This window comes from Apiospora aurea (assembly GCF_038362705.1).
Source record: "Apiospora aurea strain CBS 24483 chromosome Unknown utg000005l_segment0_segment0, whole genome shotgun sequence".
Taxonomy (NCBI): Eukaryota; Fungi; Ascomycota; class Sordariomycetes; order Amphisphaeriales; family Apiosporaceae; genus Apiospora; species Apiospora aurea.
In genome coordinates, this window is record NW_027117392.1 from 236,803 (window position 1) to 256,530 (window position 19,728).

The 19,728-nt window shown below is 55.2% G+C and overlaps 8 protein-coding genes across 8 annotated transcripts; 4 read left to right on the forward strand and 4 right to left on the reverse strand.

The window, feature by feature from the left end:
- Positions 1 to 1,206: 1,206 nt before the first annotated feature.
- PG986_006653 (peroxidase/catalase 2) lies at positions 1,207 to 3,815 on the forward strand (the record flags this gene model as incomplete). The annotated part of the gene is made up of 5 exons (XM_066842875.1): positions 1,207 to 1,534; positions 1,626 to 1,780; positions 1,844 to 1,916; positions 1,990 to 2,409; positions 2,470 to 3,815. 5 exons carry the CDS (start codon positions 1,207 to 1,209, stop codon positions 3,813 to 3,815), a joined length of 2,322 nt encoding a protein of 773 aa, XP_066698987.1.
- A 1,309-nt stretch (positions 3,816 to 5,124) lies between these two features.
- On the reverse strand, positions 5,125 to 5,701 carry PG986_006654 (uncharacterized protein; the record flags this gene model as incomplete). The annotated part of the gene is made up of 2 exons (XM_066842876.1): positions 5,125 to 5,463; positions 5,552 to 5,701. The coding sequence occupies 2 exons, from the start codon at positions 5,699 to 5,701 to the stop codon at positions 5,125 to 5,127; spliced, it is 489 nt and encodes a 162-aa protein (XP_066698988.1).
- Positions 5,702 to 7,292: 1,591 nt separating this feature from the next.
- PG986_006655 (uncharacterized protein) lies at positions 7,293 to 8,019 on the forward strand (the record flags this gene model as incomplete). Its single annotated transcript, XM_066842877.1, has 3 exons — positions 7,293 to 7,418; positions 7,513 to 7,658; positions 7,749 to 8,019. 3 exons carry the CDS (start codon positions 7,293 to 7,295, stop codon positions 8,017 to 8,019), a joined length of 543 nt encoding a protein of 180 aa, XP_066698989.1.
- Positions 8,020 to 8,205: 186 nt separating this feature from the next.
- PG986_006656 (uncharacterized protein) lies at positions 8,206 to 9,629 on the reverse strand (the record flags this gene model as incomplete). Its single annotated transcript, XM_066842878.1, has 3 exons — positions 8,206 to 8,962; positions 9,009 to 9,349; positions 9,408 to 9,629. The coding sequence occupies 3 exons, from the start codon at positions 9,627 to 9,629 to the stop codon at positions 8,206 to 8,208; spliced, it is 1,320 nt and encodes a 439-aa protein (XP_066698990.1).
- Positions 9,630 to 10,132: 503 nt separating this feature from the next.
- PG986_006657 (uncharacterized protein) lies at positions 10,133 to 13,017 on the reverse strand (the record flags this gene model as incomplete). Its single annotated transcript, XM_066842879.1, has 3 exons — positions 10,133 to 11,004; positions 11,045 to 11,467; positions 12,924 to 13,017. 3 exons carry the CDS (start codon positions 13,015 to 13,017, stop codon positions 10,133 to 10,135), a joined length of 1,389 nt encoding a protein of 462 aa, XP_066698991.1.
- A 752-nt stretch (positions 13,018 to 13,769) lies between these two features.
- On the forward strand, positions 13,770 to 15,057 carry PG986_006658 (uncharacterized protein; the record flags this gene model as incomplete). The annotated part of the gene is made up of 3 exons (XM_066842880.1): positions 13,770 to 13,882; positions 14,133 to 14,573; positions 14,679 to 15,057. 3 exons carry the CDS (start codon positions 13,770 to 13,772, stop codon positions 15,055 to 15,057), a joined length of 933 nt encoding a protein of 310 aa, XP_066698992.1.
- A 67-nt stretch (positions 15,058 to 15,124) lies between these two features.
- PG986_006659 (uncharacterized protein) lies at positions 15,125 to 15,731 on the forward strand (the record flags this gene model as incomplete). The annotated part of the gene is made up of 2 exons (XM_066842881.1): positions 15,125 to 15,478; positions 15,564 to 15,731. 2 exons carry the CDS (start codon positions 15,125 to 15,127, stop codon positions 15,729 to 15,731), a joined length of 522 nt encoding a protein of 173 aa, XP_066698993.1.
- Positions 15,732 to 15,856: 125 nt separating this feature from the next.
- PG986_006660 (uncharacterized protein) lies at positions 15,857 to 19,725 on the reverse strand (the record flags this gene model as incomplete). Its single annotated transcript, XM_066842882.1, is given in 7 exon segments — positions 15,857 to 16,989; positions 17,001 to 17,080; positions 17,093 to 17,382; positions 17,413 to 18,240; positions 18,295 to 18,904; positions 18,925 to 19,259; positions 19,324 to 19,725. 7 exon segments carry the CDS (start codon positions 19,723 to 19,725, stop codon positions 15,857 to 15,859), a joined length of 3,678 nt encoding a protein of 1,225 aa, XP_066698994.1.
- Positions 19,726 to 19,728: the final 3 nt, after the last annotated feature.

Genomic DNA, 19,728 nt, shown 5'->3' on the forward strand with positions numbered 1-19,728 from the left:
CTGACTGGAGATGACAGGAGTGCGTGCGTGTGCGTGTGTGCGTGTGTTGGTTTGCGGGTGTGGCAAGCGGGTTACAATAGCAATCACTGTCTGCGATGGCGGCCATTGCCCAATTGTCCCGTCTGGGCCGCTGGGATGCAGTGGCCCCACCCAGAAAACAGGGTCCATCCCACCGATATCGTGGAGGATGTTCCCAGCTTAGTAGGTTAGTAGGGGAATGAGCTTTTACAATCCAGACAATCACAGGAAGTCAACCAGAATAACAGGGAGAGAACCCTGGAGGCCCGCCTCCAGTTCGGGCCACTTTGAGCGAAAGAGGGGTCCCAATGACGAGCGGCAAGGAGAAGGGCAATTTACCTGCCTCAATGCCTCGACGCTCGCGACACTCGCTACTCTACGTGTAGCATCATTTTCCTGCCAAACCTTAGCCCGCATCATCAGACGACCGGCCGTCAGCCACCCGCAGGGCTAAGCTGTCGTCTTCGCCGATGCTGGTCCCTGGCCGCCTCTGGGGAATTGCGCCGCGGATATTGCCATTCGGCAGCACGCGACAGGGCGACTGCGACTGGACTTTTATTTTTATTTTTGACTTTTTGACTTTGCGACCCAGATGGGATTGGATTCCAGACGAAGTCGCCGGCAACAGCCAATGGGATCGGCAGGATTTCCCATCACAGGCAGGGCAGCAGGGAGGGCAAGGCAGGCTACAGCTGCCACCTGCCCAGAGAGGTCGCTAGACTCAGCACTACCCAACTGCAGCAGATCAAGGGCTTGGCGTTGTCGCACTGTATGTAGCCTGTGTGCCCTTCCTTGCAGAAGGGGGAAGGGTATCTTAAGCCACCCCTGCAGCAGCAGAAAAACAACCAAGAACCATGGAAGCACTCTCCCAAGTGCAGCGCCCGCGCTGCTACTGGATCGGACATAATGCTGGTACGGAGTACCTGCTACAACGACATATTGGTACAGGGATCGGCCAGCTCCATTGTGTACTTTGGGACGGTGGGTAACGGGGCTCAAGATGCAACGACCACTCGCTGGTACACACACACACACACACTCCCATCCCATCGCCTGCCATGCCGTGGCACTCTGCCCGATAAATAGGGCCGTCCCGAACCTCAACTTCGCTTCTGGGCTTCTGCAGTAGCACGGCTTTCCTCCCCCAAGGCACTTCATCTACTATTGTCAGCCTATACTGAAGCCGCCATGCAACTATCGCTTGCCCAACTCGGAGCTCTGCTCAACGCCCTGTCGTTGGCCGCAGCTGCTCCCTCCGAGGGCTGCCCCTTCGCTGCGCGCAGAGCGGCCACTTCTTCTCAGAGCCAGAAGGAACCCATCTTCAAGCGGGCCGATAACAACCCCACCGATGCCATCGGCACCTGTCCCACCGTCAGCAAGTTCGCCGGCGGCGGCACCCGGAACGAAAACTGGTGGCCCTGCAACCTGAGGCTCGACGTCCTCCGCCAGTTCACCAAGGCCGTCGACCCTCTCGGCGACGACTTCGACTACAAGGCTGCATTCAACAAGCTGGACTGTGAGTGGCCCTTGCTATGAAACGAAGAGAACAATCTGCCACGACTTTCCTTCCTCGGGCCATGGCTTCCGGTTACTGACTCGTATTACAGACGATGCGGTCAAGAAGGACCTCGTTGCTCTGTTGACTGACTCTCAGGAGTGGTGGCCTGCTGACTTTGGCAACTATGGCCCCTTCTTCATGCGCATGACCTGGCACAGCGCCGGAACCTATCGTGCCATGGACGGTCGCGGTGGTGGTGGCATGGTACGTCGCATGCCCGGACCCTTCTTGCATAAGATTTGATAGGCTAACAAACTATCCTCTCAGGGCCAACAACGATTCGCTCCTCTCAACAGCTGGCCCGATAACGTCAACCTTGACAAGGCCCGCCGTCTCCTGGGTACGTACTTATCGAACTGGCCTCATCCCATGTTCTATCCTATCGTAGATCGGGCACTAACATTATGCCACAGAACCAATCAAGCGCAAGTACGGGTCCAATCTCTCGTGGTCCGACCTTATTCTCATGGCTGGTAACGTTGGCATGGAGTCCATGGGCTTCCCCACAATCGGCTTCGCCGGTGGCCGCCCGGATACTTGGCAATCCGACGAGTCAGTCTACTGGGGTGGCGAGACCAAGTGGCTCACGAACGATGTTCGCTACGGCGGCAGCAAGGACATCCTCAACCGGACGCTCGAGGAGCCGCTCGCCGCCGTCGTTCTCGGCCTCATCTACGTAAACCCCGAGGGTCCTGACGGAAAGCCCGACCCGATGGAGTCGGCAAAGGACATCCGCGAGACATTCGGCCGCATGGGAATGAACGACGAGGAGACTGTTGCTCTGATTGCCGGTGGACACTCCTTCGGCAAGACCCACGGTGCCGCTCCTGGTTGTAAGTTGATGTCTATCTAACCAAGTTTCTATGCCATACAGCATACTAATTTGAGAATAGCCGATCTTGGCCCCGTCCCGGAGGCTGCCTCGCTTGAGCAGGTCGGTCTCGGGTGGAAGAGCACCTTCGGCACTGGTTCCGGCGAAGATGCTGTCGGATCCGGCATCGAGGTCATCTGGACCAAGAACCCCGTGAAGTGGAACCCATCTGCCTTCCTCGGAAGCCTCTGGAACAACGAATGGACCCTGGTGAAGAGTCCCGGTGGTGCTTGGCAGTTCGAGGCCAGCAATGCAACCGCCTCCCACCCTTCGCCCCAGTCCGACAAGAAGCGCAAGCCTACCATGCTCGTCAGTGATATCTCGCTGCGCACGGATCCCGAGTACATCAAGATCACCAAGCGCTGGTTGGAGAACCCCAAGGAGTTTGAGGATGCCTTCGGTAAGGCGTGGTTCAAGCTGCTGCACCGTGATATGGGTCCCAAGTCTCGCTATCTCGGACCGGAGGTGCCCAAGGAGAGCTTCATCTGGCAGGACCCTCTGCCCGCCCCCGAGGCCGAGAAATTGAACGACGACCAGGTTGCCAGCCTCAAGGCCAAGATCCTCGAAGCCAACATTGGCATTGGCAAGCTTGTTGCCACTGCCTGGTCTGCTGCGGACACGTACCGCAACTCGGATAAGCGTGGTGGTGCCAACGGCGCGCGCATTGCCCTTGAGCCCCAGAAGTCATGGCCGATCAACGCCCAGCTGAACGACGTCGTCAAGGCCCTCTCGACCGTCCGCGATAACTACAACAAGGCCGGCATTGGCCCGCAAGTGTCTCTCGCCGACACCATTGTGCTCGGGGGTGTCGCCGCCGTCGAGAAGGCAGCCCATGATGCCGGTTTCAAGGATGTCAAGGTTCCCTTCACCCCCGGTCGCGTGGATGCCAGGCAGGAGGACACGGATGTTGAGAACGTCAACCACCTCGAGTACCCCGCCGACGGTTTCCTCCAGTACGGCAAGGGCAACAAGGCCTCCAAGACGGAAGCCATGCTGGTCGACAAGGCCGCGCAGCTTACCATGACACCCCCTGAGCTTACCGTCGCTGTCGGTGGCCTGCGCGCGCTGGGTGCCAACTTTGATGGCTCCAAGACTGGTATCCTGACCAGCAAGGCTGGCCAGCTGACCAACGACTACTTCATCAACCTCCTGGACATGTCCAACACCTGGAAGCCCTCTCAGGACGGCGAACTGTACACGTCGGAGAAGTTCACGGCGTCGCGCTCGGACATGATCTTCGCGTCACACCCCGAGCTGCGCGCCATTGCTGAGGTGTACGCGGGCGCCGACGGGCAGGAGCGGCTGGTCAAGAACTTTGTCAAGGTTTTCGACAAGGTGATGAGCCTGGACCGCTTCGATGTGCGATAAAGGGGTGGAAGCAAACGCACACCTCTTTTTCGGAAATAATGTCACGATAATTGGGGGAGTACCGGGTTTAGAGAGTATTATTACTACGCTACGACTTTTACCACTACTTCTCACTGACACATGCCGGGCCTAGACATTTGGGCTGGCTGGGTTCTTACTTAATTTTCTTAGAGTGTATATCATACGCCTTGCGGCCGATGAATTCATAGCCATTAATACACAGCATTCAATTGCACTTCTTTTGCGCTGGGGTTTGTTTTGAATGATGAATCGTTATTCCGCGCCACGATAGCTAAGCAGTGCAGGCTGCCTCCAGATCCAGCTTACTCCTTTTGAGAGTGGGCTGGCATGGCTTTTGGCGCAAGGTTCGCCGCACGCACAATCCCAACCAAACTTGACCTATATTAAGTAAGTAACTATGTAGGTAAAGTCTGTAGGTTAAGTGGGAAAAGGGCAATCAACTCGATGCTTCGGGCCTTGGCTCCAAATGCGACGCGGACGACGAACCGGTTGCGGCACTAGGTACTGTACGGGCGGCCGCAGTCCGCAAAAAGTGCCGGTTTCGTCGGGAATTCATGCACTGTTTGCAATTATATATCTCGCGGGGTGTGGGTAGTGCCGTCGTAGCATTGATCTGGAGTTGTGTAAATGGTTCGATGGTGAATGCTTGCTTGGGCCTCGAGGTTACTTCTTAGGTAGGTAGGCTTGTAATGAAGCTTCGGCAGGATGCATGCATAATTGTTTAGGGAGACAGGCGGCAAAGGCAGGCCCTCTCCCGTTCGGAGAATTCACTTACCGACTGGATTTTCGTCACGTTTTCTTTTTTCCGTTTGAGCCGTTCCCGCAGATGACAGGTCGGACACCGAACTTTCACCGATTCCAGGATGCGGGCGGGCAGTTGTTACCTACAGTGCATCCCTTTTTTTTTTTTTTTTTTTTTTTTTTTGAGAACTCAGGTGCCACACACACGCGAATGCCAGCGCTAAGACGGCGATGAGGGTCGGGATGCGCGCAGCCAGCCGGTCTGTCAGCTTGATCCTATCGAATGCATCTATCTGTCTATGCATGCACGGATGTACTGTGTACACGAAAGGGCTGACAGCGCAGCAAATCCGGTAGATTGAAGGCTCTCGCGACGGGCCAAGTGCATCGACAGCAGCTGAACCGAGCTTGATCGTCGTCGGCATCTTCATCAACGAGACCCAGTCGCCCTCCCCCTTTCATGTCGCGCGGCCGCAGCGTCGGCGCGGGGCTTTCAATGGCGAACGGCGGGCGCCCGCGCGCCAGGTGGGAACATCAGGCATGATCTTCAGATCGAGCGAGGATTCCAAACGCCTTTCTTTACCTGGGGCAGATGCGCGGACCCAGCCGCCCAGCGGTCCGGGTCAAAGATGGCCGCGTCGTCGTCGCCCCCTGCATCCGCGGGTTCGTTTCCGTCAATGCGGGCGCCGTGCCGCAGAGGGGGCCCGACAGGGATGGGGTCCAGCTGGCCGCCGGTGGTCCGCGTCAGGTCGACGACGACGGTGCAGCGCGGCGTCGGTGGGGCCCAGCCGGAACGGCTTGCGCAGGAAGTTGTGCCGGCACGGTAGGCTTTTCGGTGACGGCCATGCTCGGGCTCAGGTTGCCGGCCACCATCGCCTCTTGAACTCTGGCCCGCAGCTTGTGATGTACAATCTGGTCCAACGCTGGGCTGCGGATTCCCCACGATGATGCGCTGTTGCTGTTCTGAAACTCACCTGGTCCGCGCTCTGCTTGTCGGAGATACCGGCGGCCGGGCCACCAGGTATGGCCTCCTTGATGAGAAACGGTAAGAGGTTGCGCGAGTTGCGAGTGTTCTTGTCGAACCCCATGAGTGCCGACATTCCGCGCCTCCTGTCTTCGACCATTCTGAGTAGTCCCCGATCGACATATCTGACGGCATTGGGGAACTCACTGTTGGCCGTGAACGACAGCCATCGAACAGGGAACAGATAGTTCGGGCCCAGGAGCACGCTCCTTGTCGTGCACAGGGCGAATTTGTCCTCCTAAGTATTGGAGAAGCCGTAAGCAGGGTCGCCGCCGTCGGGACCGTCGGAACCAATGGTGTGATGCAGGTCGACGCCAAAGATGCTGACCTCCACCGCGTTGAGCGTCGCCTTGGAGAATTATATGGGTGCATCCAAGGACGCCCACTGAGCGCGGTCATGCCCAACGTTACCAGGGGTGTGATCTGGCCTCCCGTTTTCATTGTGACCAGTCCCAGGCTCAGCATGTAACGGAAGCCCAAGGCTTCGGAGGATGAGGTCACGATATTCCCATCGGTGCTGGGGTTCATGCGCCGTTTTTTTTTCTTTTTAGAAACCCATAGGCTGGAATGTGTACTCATCTCAGTGGCTTGGTTGCCCTCGAACCCTGGGCCCTTTCGGGGTTTGCTCGATGTCCATTGCTGCGTCTGCGTGCCCTAGGATGGCGTATCCATCTTGGCTGGAGACTTCGGTCGGTGATACTAGGCCGGCCGCGCGACTTGACAGCTTGTCATAGCCATGATTTGAGGAAATAGTCATGAGATGCTGGTCCTCCTGATCCTGGGAGCGGGTCATGGATGCGCCGGACGAATATATTTGGTGCAGCGACTCCTACTTTGGTTTGTCATCTGGACCTTTATCACCGAGGAGACACGGCGCGGCCCGCAAGATGAATCGTTCCCGCAGAGGCCGCTGCCCGGGCTGCTTACTGACATACATGAATTGAGTAATGAAACCTAATTGTATGGGTTGCCTCGCCTTTGCGACTTGTCTCGCACGACGCCCAGGACATGAAGGGAACACCTACAGCGCTACCAGGATTTGAACCCAACTCCCTTCATGCTGTCTCTCGTACGCCCTGTACATTAGCGTACTTCCAAAGGCAGCGTCTCGGACTTGTACGGTTTGGACATTATTTTGAAAATGACCTGATGTACTCTTCGACCACCGGCTGCCACGAGGAGCGCTGTTAGAGAGATCACAGTGGCACGTAGTCCCTGAACCTGAACCTGAAGACGGCAGGTTTCGCAAAGGTATATAGCCGGTTGTATACACCCGAACTCGGGGGACATGCACCAGCTGCCAATTACAAACACTTCCGCTTATCCCCGACGTACTGCATGCATGACAAAGCGCGCTTGCTGACTGCATACCCCAACCGTGTCGTGGCCAGCGCCCGTTATGGGGGAAATGTTCTTTATCGGGGAATATATTTATTAATACCGTAGTGCCTTTCTTTTTTTATCCTTTCTTTCTTTTCTTTAGCTAACACGTTATATATTATTTAACGCTCTCTGCCGTGCGACAGTAATCTAGGTGAAAAGGCATACCTTAATTATATCACTACTCTCCAATCCAAATTAAATTATTACTCTCTTTGCTCCTTTATACCTAGGCTTCACAGATCAATCCCCCGGTAAGGAGAATAATAGACCATAATACAACCCATATAAAACTCGATCACCAGGCAACAATGGCAACCGCACCAACTGATCTATCCAAGCCCTACATCCCCGCCGTCGGCCACGCCCACGACGGATACTCGAAGGAAAATGAAGCCACGGCGACTTGCTTCTGTGGCACCGTTCAACTTGCCTTTGTGAGGCCCCCCATTTTCCTCTATTAGCTTAGTCATATATATATATATATATGTGTGTGTGTGTGTAGAAAATTGCCGCTAATCTGCCGTATAGCCAACCTCCTATCCGGGCGTTGTATCGCGCTTTATATGCCACTGCCTCGACTGCCGCAAACTGACAGCCACCATGTTCGCGTCCAACTTCACGGTACAGGACCCGTACCTAAAACACATTCGTGGCCAAGACGAACTGAAGCAATGGTAACTAACCCTCCCCTCCCCGCCCTCTCTCTTCTCCCCTCCCCTTCCTTCCCACGAGACAAGTAAACACGTGCCGACATCCGTGACCAGGTCCCAATCCCGCACCATCGCCACCGGCAACACCATGACCAACCACTTCTGCGGCGTGTGCGGCACGCTCATGTACCGCGCCAGCTCGGGGTTCCCGGGCAAGTACTTTTTGCGCATCGGCACCGTCGACGACTTCCACCTGCACGAGACCCGGCTGCGGCCGCAGGTCGAGCAGTTCGTCGAGAGCCGCGTCGGCTGGCTGCAGCCGTGCGAGGGCATCAAGCAGGTGCTCGGCATGCATACTTTTGCTGACGTCAAGGGGGTTCTTTGAGGGGGAGACCCCGGGGGACAAATGTGGGATGCCATAGGGGGTGTTAAAGGACAGGCGTTGGGTGGGAACCGAGATACAGGGGGGGGCGGCAAGGATTAAGTGCGGACATTGTAGAAGCCAATTTGTCTAAGTAGTCTTGGCTTATCAATTCTATCTTTGCCCCGACAATTCATCAAACCGTCCCTTTCAATGCGTGCCCGCCATCTTCATCAAATCCTCGCTAATGATATCAAACGGATTCAACCCCTCGCTCTGCCTCCGCAACACCTCGATCCGCTCCTTGAAGCTATTGTCCACCCGCAATATCGATTCCACGGCCGCCCGGACCTGCTCCACCGACGGCTTCGCCGTGGCTACATCAACACCGATCCCCGACCAGCCCACCCGCCGCGCATTCTCCGTCTTGTCCATACCCTCGCCCGCGACGACCATGGGCACGCCGTGCGCGATGCCGTGGTTCACGGCCCCGAAGCCCGCGTTGTGGATCCAGACGTCGGCGCGGTCCAGCACGGCGTCGTAGTTGAGGTAGTCGGCGATGCGGGCGTTGCCGGGGACGCCGTCTGGCATGAACTCGGCCAGGGTCGCATCCTTCCACCCCAGGATCGCGACGACCACGACATCGTTTCGTTCGGCGAAGGCGCGGATCGTCGGGATGATCAGGTCGTGCGGGTTCACCTCGACGGTCCCCTGCGCGACCACCAACACCTTCTTCCGCCCCGGATCATCCGCCGCCAGCGCCGAGTTCGCCTTCAACTCGCTCCACCACGCAAAGGGCGGATCCGGCAACACAGTCCCCTTCGGCGTCCCCTGCACCAGCCCAACGAACTTGAAGCCCTCGGGCCAGTCGCTGCGCGGATACTCGAGCCCGGGCACGCCGACCTGATAAATCGCCTCATGGCATCGGTAATTCGCGCCCGCCAAGATGGGTTCCCCCCGTCCCCCGCTCAGCCCCCGACGCCAGCAGCTGCTGATCCAGCAGTCTCGTCAACTCGGCCGCGCTCTCGGTCCATTTCGCCCAGAGGGCCTGGTTCCGCGCCCGGCCCGCCTCCGACTGGTCGAACGGCGCCGCGTACGCGAAGGGCGGCAGATCGGCGCTCTGGATGGCCGGGACCGTGATGGACACGCACACCGTCTTCAACGGCGCGGGCACGCCCGGCGGGAGCGGGGCGCCGTACTTCAAGGGCAAGATGCCAAGGAAGAAGGCCTCGGCGACGACCAGGACCTGCCGGCCGGGGTCTCGCTCGTGCAGCGCCGCGAGTGTCGACTTGAGGTTCTCCCACTGGGTCGGCAGCGTGTCCAGGCACTGCAGCCGCAGGTCGATCTTGCCGCGCTTAGTCCAGGGCAGGGTCTTGTAGCCCGGCGCCAGGTGGTCGGGGTTGGCGTAGTACTCCTGGTCGTTGAGATCGGCGACGCCCCCGCAAGGCGAAGAACTCGGCGCCCGCCGCCTCGATCCGCTTGCGGTGCGCGGTCGGGCCCAGGAAGGCGACGTCCCATCCACGGCTGGACAGGCCGTGGGCGATACGGATCAGGGGTTGGAGGTGGCCGGAGAGCGTGTGGCAGACCATGAGGATCACCGGACGCTGCGGCTTGGGTGCGGGGTCATCGCCCATGATGACAGCAGGGAGGCCGACCCGAAACAATGGGCGTGTAGACAGCGAGAAGATGGTGAAGAAAACAGATGCGATTTGGTTGGGGGAAACTCGATGGGTTGACTCGTGAAGTCCTATTGACGTGTCAAGTATTCATCAATTGATTGATCATTCCAGAGCACAGCCACAGCGGGCTAGTGACTGCAGCTATCTGTTTACGACCGCGGAACCACTGGATGTCAATGGAATCAACAGAAAGAAACTGTGATAAAATCCCAGTTGTATTGGACAAACGAATGATTGTATGAATATGGAGAATTGAATTGTAATTACATTGAAATAAAAATAATATATCTATCAAAATGGGTATCATACTACTGCCTGCAATACACACCAAAGGGGTCGCAATGGCGACAACGCCCTGCAAATCAGAGGATAGGAAGCTTCATATGGCCAGACCCAACGAGCACTAAAACGAGCTCGCAGGGAGGGGCTTTATCTCTAGGACCAAAGAGCCATGCCAATTACACACTGGGCGTGGCTGTGACTGTTGCCAGATCCGTGGTGGTGGTAGTAGTGGTCACGGTCTCAGTCTCCTTGACAGTAACCGTGACAGGGCCACCAGCAACTGGATTGGCAATGGCCTTAGCAGTGCTGTGTAGAGGAATATTGGTGGGTATGGGGTTCTTGGGTCCGTGATGGGGCCTCGTAATTGGAATGATCTCCAATGAAGTTAGGGTCGAGGGCGGCTGCTGCGAAGGCTTGGATTCGGAGGTGGTACTGGGCACCGGGGCTGGAGGTGGGGGCGGAGGAGCGGAGGAGGAGCTGACGACTGGTGGGATAACGACTGGCGGTAGAACTAAGATTGTCGTAAGGCTGGCAGGTGGCGGGGATGTAGAAGACCGAGTCATCGTCACTAGAGTTGTTGAAGGAGCCTCGGTGACTGTCGTAGTTCCAGGGGTTTCCTTGGGTGGGGCCATGATAATCGAAGTAACGACTTCAGTCGGGACCACAGTGACTGTCACTTCCGATGGCTGGCCGCTGTTGGCTTTGGATGTGGTGGCAGTTGCAGTTGCAGACGCGGACGGGGCTTGCTTGGAGTCTCCCAGAATGCGCCCAGCAACATTGGGGTCATAGCACCCAACCTGAACTCCTGCCGTTGTATTCATTGGCAGCGCAAAGCACTTCGTGTTTCCCATGCAAGGAGTAATGGAGAAAGCTCCAGAGTTACCACACTGGCCAATGTTGTCATTGACGCAAGCGACCTGTCCGGCCATGCAGGCGGAATCCTCTTTGAGACCCCCAAAGAGGCCATTATACTTTTTCGCCTCTGCTAGGTTGCTAGCCATGACATCGGGTCCGACTGTTGAAGCCGACGACGGCACAGCGGTGATAACTGTGGGCACATCCCGGTTAACGGTGCCGGATGCCGTCACCGAGCGGGAAACGTGGGATGATTTTGAAGTCGCCCCTGGAACTGTCGTTGACGCAGGCTTTGACTCCGAGACAGAAGGGATTACGGCAGTAGCCGAAGAAGAGGCAGCCCGGGAAGATGTCGCGGCAGAAGAAGATGTAGCGGCAGAAGAAGATGTAGCGGCAGAAGAAGATGTAGCGGCAGAAGAAGATGTAGCGGCAGTTGAAGATGCAAGGGCAGTCGAAGAAACTGCCGTAGAAGACGCAGCAGCGCTGGAAGAACCTGCCGCACCAGAAGAACTTGCTGCGACAGACGAAGCTACCCCTGTGGAAGAAGCAATACTGCTGGCGCTCGAGAACGCTTTCGAGGATGCAGTGGAACTTATCGAGCTGCTGGAGGGAGCCCTGGCGGTGCCACTCGCACTTCCCGTGGCTGATGTGAGGAACTCAGACAAACTAGTGCTAGCAGCCGAAGTTGCAGGAGCTGATGAAGTGACTGCTACTGAAGAGGACGGGGTCTGCACGAGGGACCCGGACGCTGATTCAGAAGCAACCTCAGTCGGGATGCTGGAAGAAGCGGTGCTCAGTGAACTTGACCCCAGTAGGTTAGAATTCCTCGACTGGCTGGATGAGCTGCTGGATTCTCCATTCGCAAAGCTCAATGCTGGAGCAGCTGATTGGGAAGCAGTTGCAACCAGCGAGGATGACTGAGTGGTGGCGGCAGCCGATGAAGAGCTTTGGCTGCTTGTCAAAGAGCCTGCGGCAGCGCTCGAGGTAGGAAGAGCGCTACTGGACACGGCATGGTCTGTGGTGTCAATGAGACTAGACAGGCGTGATACGGAACTGTATGAAGACGTCGTCGGTGATGCCAGACTAGATGAGATGGCCGACGATGTGGCGGAAGGTGTGTTCGAAAGAGTGACTGATATAGACTCAGCCACTGAACCGCTGCTTGCCAATAATAAAGTTGTGGAAGCAGCGGCGGTTGAAGCTGGGATAGAGGATTGGCTTACTACCGACGCTGAGGAGGACGACGACGATATGACCACTACCGCGAGTGAAGATGGCGAGGATTGAACGTGAGTAGATGATAATGTCTCTGATGGTAGTGATAGTGTCGCGCTAGAGCTGTCCACAGCGAATCCGGCAGAGGCAGCAAGGTTGCTCGACGTGGCTGGTAAAGATGGAATGCTACTCGAGGGCAGCAGGGATGTAGACATGGAAGTCATTTGTTGTACAGCTGACGAAGACGGCTGCTTGAAGAGCCTCGAGGTGGCCTCGTCTAACTCGTCGCGTCTCACTCTAGGTAGTATTGTTAGTATATTGCGGTTGTATGGAGATGTGGTAAAGGGGGAAGGGGGGAGGAGGCAGGACTTACCGTTCCCGGCGCCTCAGCGAGCCTGCCGCTGAGGCCTCGGATAACAAGAGAAGATTAAGAAAGAAAGCGGAAGATAGCATCATGAAGATCTTTTTCGAATTCGGAAAGGAAACGAAGGAAAGCAGAACGAAAACGGTAATAGAGGGAGAAAGAGCCCAACGGGAAAATGTGGGTTATGACGGAGCTCGGGGGAGGGCAGGCAGCTCTAAGGGTTCATATTACTGGGAATGAGGAGAAAGACAAGATGCAAGTCAAAGAGGAGTCGATCTTCAATGGACTTGTTCAAAGGGCCTAGGCAATTATGGAGAGCTGGAACAAGAGAGACGGCGTCGGAGAGTTGAAAGGGAACAACAAAGGGAAAAAGACAGTGGCCACCGGTTCACGATGCAGAATGGCCAGCCAGAAGGAGAAGTCGAGATCGACACTTTGGAGGGGATGGGGTGGGCCTCTTGTACGGGACACAGAGGCAGACTCGTGGCCCAGCCATCAGTCTATTCTCGAACCACAGGCATCCCGGAGCTTACCAATCTGCGTATCCTCGCAGAAAGCATCGAGGTCGAGGAGCGGCCGCGCTCGCAAATGCAAGGTGACGGCCGCAAAGCTTGAGATGAGACCCATTGAAGAAGGCCAAGGCCATCTGGCAGCCCGACGGCACCGATCCAATGGCGTCTCATTGGGCCAAATTGCCCCGGCCGCCAGTCAATGCTGCCCCCGACGGCATTTTGACTTACCAAGACCAGATTGGGTGCATGAGAGCGGTTGGTAAGCGCCTTCTCCATCGTGGGTTTTCGTGTTCAATCGTGTCGTGGAATGCGCGCGGTTGAAGATGTTTTGTGGACGGGATATTCTCTGGCGGCCTGTAGCCGCGGCCCGCAAACGATTCTGAGCCAATGGCGGGTTGTCTGCGGGCGCCTCCTGCGGCAGCTACAGGGGGGTTTGTTAGTGGAGGGGCCGTCTTTCTGGGACTCGGCTTCGTCAACAACCAATGGTTTTCTTGAAGATGCAACGCAACACCAATCTGGCCCGCTATGGTCTTTCAAAATAGAACACACCTAGCAACTGGGTCTCAAAAAGCAAGCAAACAAGAGTATCTAGTCTTTAAATCACCCTGCCGTTGCAAGAGAGCATATAAACCTCCATGTCCGGCAGCTTTTGAGGGCAGTCTCAACGTTGGGCTCTGGAACTTGTCGCACAACGGCCGTGGCCAATTGGGGCAAAGCTATTCCCGCTAACACCACCAGACACTTGCGCCAAGTCGAGACCTGCGACTCTTCTGGGCAGCCTCATCCTCATCCGCTTGGAACCACCTGTGAAAGACGTCGTTTGACTTAGTATTTCATGTGCAATGAATCAATGAGTACCAAGCCAAAATGGGGTTTGGGAGGCACCGCCATCGCTTGTCGGTGCCCAAGCATGGGTCTGTTGCCAGCTTCAGTGTCGATATTGGCATCAAGAAGACTGGCCACTATGCATTCTTGATGGAGTAAACAAAAAAGCTGCATAGAAAACACCAGACCATGTTCTTTGAGGAATAGTTCCACTTCACCACACCAAGTAACTTATCCTGTGGTTTGGGAGACGAGAGAACGCCAGGTCTTCTCTTACCGTTACATCACAGCAAACATTGCAGCATGCGGGGAACACACACCACACACCAACAGTGAGGTGAACCTGTTGCCCCCCAAGTAACCTACGCGACTGTAATCTGTGTTTGTGCCCCACTTAATGAATAGCACGACCTCAGCTCGCGAGGCCAACATGTCAGCCAAGAACCTCCCACCTGGCGAGGCACCCTTGAATGAAGAGCTGCGTGAACATCGAAGCGAGAAGTACTCAGCTTTCACTGACCTGGAGAGATGGGTCATTGTGGCGATTGTGTGCTGCGCTTCGCTATGCTCCAACCTCAGTGCCTTCATATTCCTTCCTGCTTTGAAGCTCCTGGCCGAGACCTTTTCGGTCTCGGTGAAACCAGATCAACCTCGTTCTCACCGTCTACATGGCCGTGGCGACGGTGGCGCCCACATTAGCCGGCGATGCAGCAGACGTGGTTGGGAGACGGCCGACGTATCTGGTTACCCTGGGCTTGTTCTTGGTGTCCGACGTATTCCTTGCCTTGGCAGACTCTTACGGGCAGCTTCTTGGCCTCAGGGTCCTGCAGGCGCTTGGCCAGTCTGGTAAGCCGTTCACGGGGCTTTGGATGAGTTTCCAAAACTGAAAGAAATACCTGGCAGGAATTATCGTTGTCGGGTATGGTGTTGTTACAGACATAACCACCCCAGCAAACAGAGGCCCATTCATGAGCGCAGTATCCTTCGCGTAAGTGCCGTCCCATGGTCCGTTGGCTCCATAGAAGCAACGAAGGATGCTGAGCTCCTAAGCATCACCATCGCCCCCAGTCTTGGGCCTATCCTTGGCGGCGCGCTGAGCTACGCAGCTGGATGGAGATGGGTGTTCTGGTTCCTGGTCACCATAACCGGCCCATGCCTCGTCCTCGTCGTCCTTGGACTGCCCGAAACCGCTCGAAGCGCTGTTGGCAATGGCTCACTTCCGCCTCCGGTTTACTGCAGGCTGCCTGCCCATGCTTCATCCGAGATTCATGCGCCACTGGAAAGCGAGTCCCAGCGCGGTTTCTCGTGGAAAACGTCGACGAATGCCTAACCCATTGAAGTCTCTCCGAATCCTGCTCCGACGGGACAACACGGTCGTGGCCCTGGCATCGTCCATGATGTACACCGTGTACTCCTGTGTAATAGCCTCGTTGTCCACGCTCTTCATCGAGATCTACGATCTCAATCAATGGCAAGCTGGGTTTGTTTATCTGCCATTTGGCATTGGAGGGACCTTCTCGACCTTCGTCTCTGGGGCACTACTCAATTGGGCCTATAGAAAAGCCCGCTCCAGGCATGACCTACCAGGCTCTCCAAGCAGAGACGATGATATAGATGATTTCCCCATTGAGAGGGCTCGGTTGAGTATCATGTGGGCGCCAGTGTTGGTTACGTTGTTGTGCATCTTAACATACGGCTGGGCGCTTCACGAGCGATGGCACCTTGCTGTTCCACTGACGCTCCCATTCGTTGTGGGATTTGCGCTCTGGTGCATTTCTTTAGCTCCTTCAGCGCTAGCGCTCCCTAAATCTACTGCAGCTAACCCTGCATTTCTAGGGCTTCAACACGCTAATATCTGACATCAATCGCGCTGCCCCCTCTGCGGCTAATGCATCTACGGCAGTCGTGCGATGTGGATTGGCGGCTCTTGCAGTGGCTTACTTGGAAGATATCCTGCAAGCCATCGACGTTGGATGGACATTTACCTGCATTTCTGGGCTCTGACTCGTTGTTCTTGGTCTATTCTCAGTCGAGTATCACAAACGAACTGCCTGGCGAATGAAATCAGCAACATGGTTCTATTAAGTACGTGTAAGTAAGTTGAGACGCAAAAGCAGTACTCGGGTTCATCATCCGAGAACTGCACATTTCACCACGGCTACGCTTCCATTCCGAGGACACAATAACGACTTCTCAGACGCCCAAAGAGTACACAGAGCCAAACAATCCCTGCCCACCCAATCACCAGGTAATGCGGACAACTCCTGCATTACTTCGTTTGCGGAACCTCTCGGGCCGGAACTTGCGATGGATTTTGGAAAGCTGGGCTTTCTAGTGAACTTGGTCTCTGTCGGGTTTGCCATCCACGAAAGCTGCATGCAACAAACACCGTGGTGGCGAGAAATGAATACCAGGCGATCCCTTGGGAGAAGTGCCAGTGGGATAAGGAGAGCAGACGTCGGCAAACTTGTATTCAACACCTGAACTTGTATCGGAGGCTCACGATCTGCCCCATCCCACTGGAGGGCAGATGCTGGGAAGAATAGCAGCTGTTTCTCCCCTTGTGGCTCAATTGTGTTCTGTAGTAGTGCGTGTAGTACCACGTGCTTCGAGTCTCGCGTGGTTAAAGCTTGTTCAATGATCCATTCTCTAGGATCGTGGAGGGGCTGGCCAAGTGCCCACTCAAAGTCATATTTCCCACACTGCTTCAAGTTCCAGTCGAACATGTACAAGTGGTTGCTCCCAAATCCGAGCAGAATGGCTTGTTGAACTGGGTGAATGATCCATATTCGGATATCGGGATGCTCCAGATCGGCACAAGCCCCCACAGAGGACGAGTTTATGTTGATGACGCAGAGTTCCGACGAAGTATGTATGAATATTTTCGTCGCGTCTGAATTGAGCATCAATGTTCGAAGAACCCCTTTGCCTGACTGTCGTAGCGAGAAACTGGTTCGTTGTTGGATCAGCGGGCTCGTCTGTCCATCAGTTTGACCTATCGACAAGACAATCAACTGCTTGCTCATATCGAAGAAGCATACACAGTTTCCGGCGCCGCTCCAAGCGGTCTTTTCGATGGTGAACTTTGCCCTCGACACGTATATATCCTTCGAGCTGCCAAGCTGTGCGTCATGAAGCCGGACCACGCCTCTCTCCGTGCCGTGGCAATACCAGCGGCCTTGCGGACGCGTCGCGACCGACGTGGTCGAATCAACAGCGCCCTGTACCATGACTGAGCCATGCGACGAGGTAGAGATGGGGGCTTTGTCTCACTGAATGAGTCCGTCTCCCCGCTGGTTTCCTCTGCAAGTCGAACCAGAGCGCTGGGCTCCCAGACGTTGGCGTAGTAGCCCCTGATATCCTACAATCGCCGAGCGTCGGGACTGAACGCCAAGCCAAACACAGCATCCGGCGCCGCAATTTGATGGATCAGTGTAAACGAAGATGCGAGGAACAGCTTCACCCTGCCATGGCCATCGCCTGTGGCCAGAAGACTGCCGTCTTTGCTAATGGCCAACTTGGTCGCCGCTGCAGACAGCTCCTCGACCTCGTCTTCGTAGGGCCTCCATCTGATCACGAAGCCTTCCAGGTTGACTCCGAAGACCTCTGGCTCATGTGGGTGCCATACAAGCTCGCGGAGCTCACGAAGCACCGCCTAATCGTCCTGTCGTCGGCAATGGCCCACGTGTATTGGGCCGTCAGTCTCCCACGCCGACAACGGATGCCGTCGGTATCCAACGGCGATCAAGGTTCCGTCAGGACTAAAAGCCATATGGCTTGCGGAATTCATGAAGTGTCTCTCAAGCTCGGGCTCTTCTAGTTCCGCGATGATTTCCCATGTAGGCACTGGGTCACCCTGAAGACTCAACGAGCGGACCTTCCTGTCATCAGTACCAAGCAGCAATGTCCGGTCATTTTCAATGAAGAGTAGGGTGAGTGGTAGTGTCTTTGACTCAATGCTATCGACAGAAACCATGCATTTGCCCGTGGATATCTCCCAAACTTTAGTCGTTTTATATCCATAGGTAACGACCAGTGTCGCGATGTTGTCGAGCTTTGCCCGGAGCCCTACAGGCATCATGCATTTCATGGAGCTCATGAAGATATCTCTGTGGGCTGACTCCTTGCTGATACACAGGGGTCGGTTCTCATTCGTTTCGTCGACGAGGTAATCCCGAGCTGTCAGATGGAGTAGTGTAGCGTTTCCGTCATTATTAACAATTACAAAGTCGCCACATAGATCCATGACAGTCCGTGGCAGATCCAACATGTCGGTGGACCATTCGCCGAGAGCAGCCGGAAGTTCTGACACCTTCAATGTCCGGAATGTACAACTGACAGTTTGCAGAATTTTGATGGCTAGGTCCTTTGCTGCGTTGGACTGCTTCGAAACAATGTTTATGGCCATTCGGTCGTAGATGGCTTCCATGCCTTTTGGCAGTTCTTGAAGTGCCTCTTGGACCTCAGCGTGAGTGTAACATTTGTTGATCCTGTCAACAGCCAGACGCACCCACTACTCAAGAAGATCAGCTAAGAGGGTAATGTGACCAGTTCGGGAGCTACTTACGAGGAAGTTGTTTTGTGACGATTCGAGGATACGTTGGGCAACGTCCCCTTTCATATTACCAGGACCCGAAACAGATAGCTCGACGTCAATATACAGACCAAGATCATCAGTATGCCCTTCCGTGTCTACCACGTACGTGACAAGCTCCTCTTTTAGTCTCTCGAAACCAGCACTGATGTCTAAGCTTCTGCGGCTGGTAAACAACACCCGGATGGAGCTCGAGGAGGAGGATATGTCCGAAAATAGCTTCAGGTATGCTCGGGGGTCCTGGGCTTCATCCGAGCCATCGATCACCCAATAAATTGTTCCAATCCCAGAGAGCTTGACGAGACTGGACTTGTAGATCTTCTCCCATGCCACTCTAGGATCGAGGGTCTCAAAGTTGATGGATTCTTCCGCAAACTCCAACAGCTTTTGCGAAAGCGCCGGCACTGTCTGCGCCAACTGCAGCGCCAACGAACGAATCAAAAGGCTCAGGGTCCGTTTTTGGCGATCACCATGGCGAACGAAGTAATAATGACAGTGAAACCCGTTCTCAACCATACTGTTGATGATGTGTGCAGCCCCGATCGACTTTCCGGTTGCTGCGCTGCCAGAAAGCCACAGTACACTGCTCTTGAAGCCAAAGACGTCGCGCCATTCCGAAACTTTGAATCTTCCAGGATCCATTGATTTGTTCCCTTGGTCCACTGGTTTCGGAAGAAGATGTAGTCAGCACCCGGGAGCTCCGATAGACCTAGAAGGTGCTTCAGGTCCAGTGTTGCTCTCCGGTCTGAGAGCCCAGGTCTTTTCGAATTGTTCCGGGCCACGATCTTGCTCACAAGAGTCTTGAGAACGTTTCTGATGGTGACATAATTCAGATCGTCGATGCTCCCATATTTGCAAACGTCGTGACGATCTGCAACGAGGGCTTTGGAGATCTCACCCGGGTAACCTAGGATCAATGAATCTCGCTCGACAATCATCTGATTGGTTGATTTACGTTAGTATTCCCTGAGTCTCTAAGTCTGAGGTAGGGAAAATACTGACGACGCTTGCTGCCTTGAGTCCTATAGGGGTTGGTAGTGTCTCATAAAAGGACACAATGTCCAACTTAGGAGCAATATGTCGGAACTGGTCGTTCAAGTTCTGAAGAGTCAGTGAGTTACGCACCAGATCTGCGACGTACTGTTTCGCTTTGGCGACCAAGGTTGTGTCCAGGATTCTATTGAGAGTCTGTGCCAAGGTTGATCCACGGTGTGGAGTCGCCAAGAAGCATATAGCTGTTATACCCTTGATGATTGCCTCGTATTCTGGATCGCTCTGGCTTTGCATATATGCCTGATAGGGCCAGTTATCGTTGTATCGAAGAGTGGCTCGCACGACCCATACCTCCTTCACAACCAGTCCCCCAAGACTGTGAACAACAAAGATTAATGGCACTCTGCCCATATC